The sequence below is a fragment of the Mya arenaria genome, chromosome 2 (genome assembly GCF_026914265.1).
Source record: "Mya arenaria isolate MELC-2E11 chromosome 2, ASM2691426v1".
Classification (NCBI taxonomy): Eukaryota; Metazoa; Mollusca; class Bivalvia; order Myida; family Myidae; genus Mya; species Mya arenaria.
The window spans coordinates 24,641,737-24,650,521 of NC_069123.1; the positions used below are offsets into that span (position 1 = coordinate 24,641,737).

At 36.0% G+C, this 8,785-nt stretch overlaps 1 protein-coding gene across 2 annotated transcripts; it reads left to right on the forward strand.

The window, feature by feature from the left end:
• The first annotated feature begins 2,869 nt into the window (after positions 1-2,869).
• On the forward strand, positions 2,870-7,537 carry LOC128203466 (transmembrane protein 26-like). Of its 2 annotated transcripts, none has more exons than XM_052904902.1 (3): positions 2,870-3,496; positions 3,812-3,947; positions 6,682-7,537. In XM_052904902.1, the coding sequence occupies exons 1-3, from the start codon at positions 3,207-3,209 to the stop codon at positions 6,685-6,687; spliced, it is 432 nt and encodes a 143-aa protein (XP_052760862.1). In that variant the 5' UTR covers positions 2,870-3,206; the 3' UTR covers positions 6,688-7,537. The 2 variants fall into 2 exon arrangements, with proteins under 2 accessions (XP_052760862.1, XP_052760855.1); XM_052904895.1 differs by lacking the exon at positions 6,682-7,537 and adding an exon at positions 4,406-6,366.
• Positions 7,538-8,785: the final 1,248 nt, after the last annotated feature.

The following is an 8,785-nucleotide window of genomic DNA, read 5'->3' on the forward strand; positions in this document are numbered from 1 at the left end:
ATTACAATACTTCCTTGCATTAAAACATCAACCGCTAGCATTGATAACTGAAACACGTTGATTTTCAGGTATTGAAAAGGGATCTCGTCAATGCTCTTAAGAGGAAACGGCCGGCTTTGGACCTTGATCGGATTATCCTGCACCAGGATAATGCTCCTGCACATAGGGCAAACTCTATATGTAGATATACATTTCTAATCATGTTCGCCACTCAGTTTTTTTTCTAATTTAACAATTATAAAACTCTTTAAATAAATGTGCAATGCAATTTCGTTAATGATTCACTATGTATCATCAGAGTCTTAAACTTTTGTTTTAAACGAGTTTTATATCTTTGGGATAAAACGTACAAGTCTCTACCAAATGTATTGAACACAAGGGTTGTTATATGTCGAATATTGTTAGATATAACCCAAGATAATAGTTCTAAAACTGTTTTTTTCGGTTTTAACATGTGCAAATTTCAATGTCACATTCAAAAGTCTACGTCTATTTTAACTACAATCTTTCAATCTGTATTGTTGAAGACGACCGGACTCTATAGAATCGGATTATATAGCTATTGTTGACTTTTGCTTGATTAAGTTTGATGGGTTAATTCTAAAGTTATACCTGCATTGAAATATTTAATTTGTGGTTCCGAATCGATATATTCAATATAATGTTATTCAAGGTTTTCGTGGAATTGAACAAAACAACTGAAGATCTGGTCTGGTACACTGGTATTATGAAGCATGACAAATGTAGTATGATATCATTGGTTTTTTTTTTAACGTTTTAACAATTGATTAGTTGCATGGTTTGCAGTACCTTAGATATCATCAAGACTTATGCCATTTTCAGAACGTTCTTGTGCTTATATGAAAAAATCGTACCCTGATATACGTGTGACATTTGACTACATATATGTAACATATTGTTGTATGTGAACGTTATGTTGAATCGAGAAAATATATTGTTATAAATGTTTTTTACCAAATTAAAGAAAAACTAAGGAAATGCATCTGAAAACAATAATTTTGTAATTATTATACTCTTTGGTACCGATATAACAGAAAGAAATACAAAATATGTTTGGTTTGTGGTGGGGAGCGAGCCCACGCCGATCAAGTGATGAAAACAAGAGGCCCATGAGGGCCTGTTCTCTAATGGCTTGCATAATCTGGTCACTATCTGTATCAAGATCATATGACATTTATAAAAAATTGTTAAAAAAAATGTTTTGAAAAATAAAAATACTTAATTTATTTTGTTGAACATGAAAAGTTAGTTTAGCCCAGCTGGGAGTTCTTGTCCAGGGCCTGGATTTTATATCATTTTGTGATGTGTTTTTTATCACTCTTTGTAATAATTTGCTATTTGTGCAGACATTTGATGCAAATTGATTAACGTGTCCAAATGAATTGACTTGAACTTAGAATGGAGTCTCGCCAAATATTCCAAACCATTTGAATGATATATACCAAAAATAAATGTATAAATGAAATATGAATTTGCGTTGTTTGTTGATGAAAACTATATGGAATTACAGTTGAAGAACAACCAAACGAAATAAGGGCGTAAGAAAGAGTTACGATTATGATTAAAGAACGAGTTATAAAATAAGAGTTTAGCAACCAGTGAATAAGTAGGAGTCACGGCATCGAATTCATGTCCTAGGCAAGCAAATCTGCCGACAATTTCGGTAACTCCTCAGTTTAACCGACGTTAAAGGCCTGGTTTTAACCCAGGTCAAGTTAAGTTCACAAGTTGTGTGTCGATCTTATGTATCTCTATTGGCTAAAACTACTTTGCTATACAGTCAATTCGCCCTAATGGTCAAGATGTCTTTCCATCCAAGATGCTGGTCAGACATGCTGGTCAGACAAGATGTGATTACGGTTTAGTTATAAGTGTTTACTGCCACTTTAAAAAATACCCTTCCCCCACTGGCTTAAACTTGATATATGAACATATTCGCTTGAATTATAAGGAATTGCTCAGAAATACCATATAATGATGCTGATTGTATTGCATTGTCCCCTTCTGTTGTTTTGTTACCAAAAATGGACGCAGTAGTTGTATCAACGATGGTCTTCTTGACTTAGAATAAAATGTATCTTTGAAATTAATGACTGTTCACTAATTCAAATACTCTTAAAGTTCATATTAACATTAACCCTAAAGTTGATGGTTTAATTGGTTTAATGAAGATATTTAAGAGCCTTAGATAATGCACTTGGAACTACAGGGCAAGCACAGCAGCAGCAGCCATGGAAGCCAAAGGACCCCGTGTAAAGATACAAGGCTAAATAATGCCAAACATACACTGAACAGGAAGCAAACAATCCAAGAAAGGAATCAGTGGAAATAAATAAGATGAACAGCATAACAACAGATATAAACTTCAAGAGGTTGTTGTGCAAGTGTGAAAAACAAGAAGAGAATTATATGGATTCACAGTCAGATAATAAAGGATAGGAACGAAAAAATAAACACATCAGAAGATCCAAAGACAATCTGAGCGAACGGGTAGAAATTCGTTTGGAAAATCCATTCTTTTCAAGTGCCACATTGTTTTACATAAACAAAGCAAATGTTTAATTGCTATCATTAGCTTTGGTTTAGAACGTTTAGACAATAGTTATAGTGCAAGGTCTGCAGAAAATATCAACGTAATCAAGATTAATGTTTTTGTTCAAAAGGTTTTCGTACTTATATTAAGAGATATAATTATCAATTATCTGTACCCTGGTATATGCGTGACATTTGACTAAAATTTTGTTACAATAATGTGAAGGTTTTGCTTACTCGATAATTTTTAAGATCATATCTGTAATCTATATTTGTAAGTATTACTTCAGTTGCAATAACACCAAGGCAAGAACTATATGCATGAAAACAGCGCAAATAAAAGAGTACCAACTGTGAAATATATATCGTGGTTATTAAAAGGGAAACTAGTTTTATCTCGAAAATAAATGAATTGGAAGAAACTTTAGTGTTTCAAAATAAAATACGAGCGGTTTCCACAAAGTGCGTTCGTGATAGTGTTGTTGTTGTTGTTGTTTATGTTATTTGCCAAATTACATAATTTCTTTTCTCTCGTTGTAAAAGATTGATACAGGCATTGTTGTAATGACTTTGTCGGAACGTTGAAAATACCATTGCGACCGGAATATTTCCATTTTTTTAAGAACAATTGGCGTCAGCCACATCTTACTGGGATGTCCGACGGCGAGTCAAATGAACCAGAGTGTATCCCAGTAGTAGTGAAGGTAATGTTTTTGAGGGCTGTCATGATCCTGCATATCATTCTGTCGACATGGAGGGTTGTCATTGTAATGCAAAATAGCGCATACTGGGTTCTGGTACTTCTGTGCGTCTTTGTTCTTATAGAAGATGGTTTTGAAATACTCAAGTACTATGTGAAGACGTCAAAATGTAACGGACCTAGCAAAAAGAATAAAAGAGCTAAATCAACAGTTGGAAATAATTACACAACGTCGAAACCGAAGTAAGCATATTTGTCTCTTCCTTGAGTATATCTATAAGATGAGTAGATGATGTTGCTGATGCTTGTAGATGATGCAATGATCGTTCTGGTCCAAATTTTGAACATCTCAAGTCTCTTATAAGTCCCGTGTATAAAATAACATTTATTTACAGTTATTTTTGATCCAAACTCCGACATCAGGCACGCTGGACGGAAACGAGACATGCTTACGCGCGAGCCCTTGGGTCGGATTTTTCTGTCCGTACCGGAACAACTTTCTAGATAGTTTTTTTACACTGAATTATTAGTTTCTTTACTTAACTGAATGCATTTCAGATGGCGTTCTGCACTTATTGTCTATCTTGTGTGTATGGTGCCCATAGTTTGGCTACTTACGTTTCATCTGCAAAGCTCAACATCCACAACAACATCATCAGGACAAACTAACACTACAGTCACCACTACCACACAGGTAAATATTATAAGACGCGGCCCGAAACTCGTAATCTGCTGCCTTTTTATTTAGACTGGTCGCTTGTTAGACGCAGTGGTTATTTCCATTTGTCATTTGGCATAACTAGACTACAATAAACAAGCTGTGGAAGCAAATTACCGCACGTTCTGAAAGCACTATTCTGCGACTCTGTCGATGAAGTGTTAGAAAACAAATATTAGTTCTCACAAGTACGTTGATAAAAAGGGCAAATACATATGTGTGTGTGTGTCTGTGCGTGTGCGTGTGCGTGGGTTCGTGCGTGCGTGCGTGTGTCCATGTGTGCGCACATGCATATCTCTTTATTATATTTGTCTACTCTTTTTATGCACAATGGTATTACACATATTTGTTTTAAACTGAAGAATAGTTTACGATAAATAATTTTGTTTCATGGTTATTCGATCCTACTGTTTAAGGTATTTCATACTTTTCAGACTAGTATTATTTTGGGGATTCAAAATCTAGAAGACAAGACATGGATTTTGGTAGTTATACAAAGTACGATGTACATTCTTCTTGTTACCCGTTGTATTTATGATGGAACGTCAGATGACTGCAAACTTTCAGAAAATCTAAGTGGATTTCTCGGAACTGCTTCAGATATCATGGACCTGTTTTCTTTGTTCGACGAAGATGACATTCTACAAAACCAGCCATTAACGGTCCTTATACTTTTGGCTTGGACATTGAGCTTCATTCAGTTTGCACCAATACTAGAAAATTGGGAAAATCTTGTCGAGATAGACAATACCTACAATTTGATGTCTATATGCTTACAGGATGGCCCATTTCTTATTTTACGTGTTTCTATTATGGTCAGTTTGACGAAGGCGAAATCCAGTTTGGTCTTCTTTGTTATCAAAAATATCGTTACTCTTATTCTCGTCGCATACAAAATGATGGCTCAAGCAGAGAAGCCTCAACAACCATCGAAAAACAATGTATATATTATAGCTGCAAGTAAAGTGAGGCGCTAGCTGAGTGGAATGAAAATCTGCAAAAATCGAATACAAGATTCATTATCAAAATAAATCAGTAGAAACCCTTTTATTTTAAGCATAACTGGTTAAAAAAAGCATTGTTAAATAAAAAAAGTGTTTTTTTCTGACGTCATTTCAACAACGAGCAATTCAACTTATGACTTATGAGCGAAGTGAAATACAGCCGTATTGAATTAGGTGGAATATGGATTAGAGTACTTTGTCCTCTTGCAGGATCCTGATGCGCATACACATGTATTATAAAATATATTATGATTTACATTCTTATCGTTGGAAGACTGCAAACATCTGATAATAATAATCTGTATGCATTACTCGATGAAATTGATATTCAAAGTATTTACCCAACAACAGTCATAATACTTATCTTTTTTACACTCAGCTTCATTCCGTTTGCACCAGTTCTCGACAAGTAACATACTTCTGAAAGAAAGCTTCAGCAAGCCCTGAAAGCAAGAAACCACACGCTCTGAAAGCAGGTTCTGAACAACCGAAAACTCGTATAGCATCTGTAAGCAAATGACAGCAAGTTCTGGAAGAAAGCAGCTGTTTGTGCAGAAAGCAAGCATCAGCATGTGAATCAAGGAAAGGGACAGCGTAAAGTAAGTCCGGAAGATACTTTAATTAAAGGAAGCAGTGTCAATGAAACAGCAACTTTTAAAGAGAAAACATGACTAACTGCCGTCCAGAAAAATGCACAAAGACTTGACTGATTTGTTGATTCAAAAAAAGCGTCTATGATGGACAAGTTAAAGAAAGTGGAAAAGTTATAAAGTGTGATATACTTTTATTTTTAGTTTTAAAGGTTAATGTGCAACTATGAGACGACTGACACTTCATATGACGTGAGTGCGTGCGTACGTGCGTCCATGTATGTGTGTGTGTGTGTGTGTGTGTGTGTGTGCGTGTGTGTGTGTGTGTGTGTGTGCTCGTTTGTGTCTGCGTGTGCGTGTGTGTGTTGTCTGTGTATGTGTGTGTGTGTGTGCTCGTGTGTGTCCGCGTGTGCGTGTGTGTGTGTTGTCTGTGTATGTGTGTGTGTGCTCGTGTGTGTCCGTGTGTGCGAGTGTTCGTGTGTGTGTGGGGGGGGGTCTGTGTATGTGTGCGTGCGTGCGTGCGCACGTGCGTGTGTGTGCGCGTGTGTGTATGTGTTTGAGTGTGTTGAAATGACTTTGAGAGGAACCTGTTCAAGTCTTAATCTGTAGAATGCAACACATATATTTGATGTAAGTGATGAGTTTGTTTGAAGTGAAATAAAAACGAACCTTATATAACTCCATCTTATGTTTCAAAACTCTTATTCGTTATCGTATCATTTGTATTTGTATTTCATACCGGGTGAATTTCCGTCAAGTACCGGAAATGAACAGCTATGGAGGGTAAAATACAACGATATGTTTACTTGATGACAACATTTACTTGAATGAAATCACTTATTAACCCCTTCCTAAAGTTTCATGGTTTCCGCGTAACCATTCTTGCACTGTGTACAACTTCACATTACTTTGTACCAAATGCTCCAGTGATTAAAAACTTCTCAAATTTCTTCTAGCTGTTTCCAAATCATGCTTTGTACAAAGTTTTTCAAGAAATTCAAAGTATTCGGGATGTAACTTATTAAAGTAATAGCATGTCTCAAAGGTTATTGCAGTATATCTATCAATGTTTCATACAATCCCTTCAAACGCTTCTGAGTTATGCTTTGTTTGCAGAAATAAAAGTTCACGGGAAGGTAACTTTGCAAGAAAGTGTATAATTCACAACCATGTCTTGTGCATCACTTCAAACTGCTACTATCAATGAAGAAGAAGAAGAAGAAGAAGAAGAAGAAGAAGAAGAAGAAGAAGAAGAAGAAGAAGAAGAAGAAGAAGAAGAATATAACAATAAAATCATCAATGTGTGCAAAGAAATAAACACATAAACAGCGTCACAGTACTTTCAAAGAGAAATCGTCACATATTCAAGTTCAATGCGTTTACATTCTGGTATGTAACCCACAAAACGTCGTGTTTATTTTCGAAACCGGACGTTTTCAGTTGTTTTGTTCGGCGGCCAATTTTCATTTTTCCGGGGTGGAACCTGAGTCCTTCCTGTTGCTGGTCCGCCATGGATGCGGCGCAGCAATTTCTGAGGTGATGGACGTTGGTGGTAGAAGTAGAGATAATACGCGTTGGCGAGAAAGTACACGTAAGCAGGTACCAGGCTAAGACTGAAAGTGAATTCCGGTGCACAAACGGACCAAATCGTCAGAATGTTGAATGAAAGCAACGCTACAAAAAACATTGACAAGGGCATTGACATTGTCATGAAAAAGCCGACACTCATCCTTGGAAGCAATTGTTGAGCGTATCTGTACGCATTCCAGACCCACATTGAAGGCCCGTCCAGCGCGACGTAGATCACCATGCGTGGTCCCAGGAAAACGAAATAGACAACGGCTCCGATTTGGCAAAGTGCAAAAGTGATCATTTTAATAGCTAGTTGAAGGGCAACAATGCCTATCGGAGCGACGAAGCAATACTTGAAAGTTTCACCCGAAGTAAGGTCTCTCTGTAATACAGCTTCCGATGCGAGACGCGTTATCATGAGTGTTGCAGTGGCAAGACTTAGAAACATCAAAATGGTGAAGAACCCGGTCGTTATGGGTTCGTCCCTTGACTTAAATTGTGCCAAACTGCAAGCACCGTCAAGTAGGACACATCAAATAGCGATGCACACATTTATCGCATTGTTGACATTTCTTTCAATCTTTCCTGCATAAAAAAAACTTTCCCATAGATTCGCGAATGACCATCGATGTATTCTGTATTTCCGGCACAATCTTCTGTTCACACATTTGTCGTAAATCTGCGGTAGTCCGTTTTATCGTTGATGCAACAGACTCTATGGACTTCCTTCCGCTGCGAAAAAAAACCCTCCTATGCCAAAAAAACAGTCTGCGTGCCCTACCAGTAAAATCAGGACAAGGAAGGTGAACGTTGGCCCCATCCTCCTGTTCTTCAAACGATCAACGAATCTGAAACATTAGACCAAATTAACATAGTTTATAACTTTTCTATTAGTCTCAATCTTGGGTACTAAATGAACATATTTGAGAAAAATAGAACACTTTAATGGAATTAGCTATATGTAATTGATGATTAAAAACAAATAATAAACCTAATGAAGCATACTTACAGTATCTTTAAAAAGTCTAGTATAAACTGATTATTTGGTATGTTTTTAAGAAATCCAATCTTTTTTTTAACTGTATGATTTTTCGACTTTTGATTTTACCTTTTAAAATGGTGGAATCCCAACGCATGACTTTAATTAGATACAAATCAGGATGTTAAGGGGAATATATTATAAAATTTGCATTTACCTGAAATTTGATATGTTTCTCTTGTTCATAAATTGGCGTAAAATAGGTCTTTTGAACGAATAGAGTAGTTAACGAGTGTTTGTGTATGTGTTAAGTGTCTCCACTGAGAATATGAAAATCTTCAAAGTGCAAAGGAATATGCACTCTTTCTCCCAAATAAGATTTACCAAAATTTATACAACTGTTTTATTTACCAAAAAAAAAGGATGCATAAATGTCGAAAAAATGTTCTTATGAAGGATATCGAGTTTAATTAGAAAGAAAGGTGCAGAAAACACGGTATTCTACATTCTGAGACAATATTAGATCACAGTTATTCTTTAAGCACTCACCAATCATTTAATATTTGTGCGTTTTCAGCTATTAAATACACGGTTCCAATATTGTACTCAGTTATAAATATTTTTAATAAATGCATTATTTAGAAAGTAGTTAAAGGTTTATCACTCAAA

What these genes read in the sequence shown, in the direction of transcription:
- LOC128203466 (XM_052904895.1), top strand. Translation starts at nt 3,207, where the DNA reads ATGTCCGACGGCGAGTCAAATGAACCAGAGTGTATCCCAGTAGTAGTG. An exon ending in TACACAACGTCGAAACCGAA is followed by an intron (nt 3,497 to 3,811) that starts GTAAGCATATTT and finishes AATGCATTTCAG; the next exon opens with ATGGCGTTCTGCACTTATTG. An exon ending in CAGTCACCACTACCACACAG is followed by an intron (nt 3,948 to 4,405) that starts GTAAATATTATA and finishes CATACTTTTCAG; the next exon opens with ACTAGTATTATTTTGGGGAT.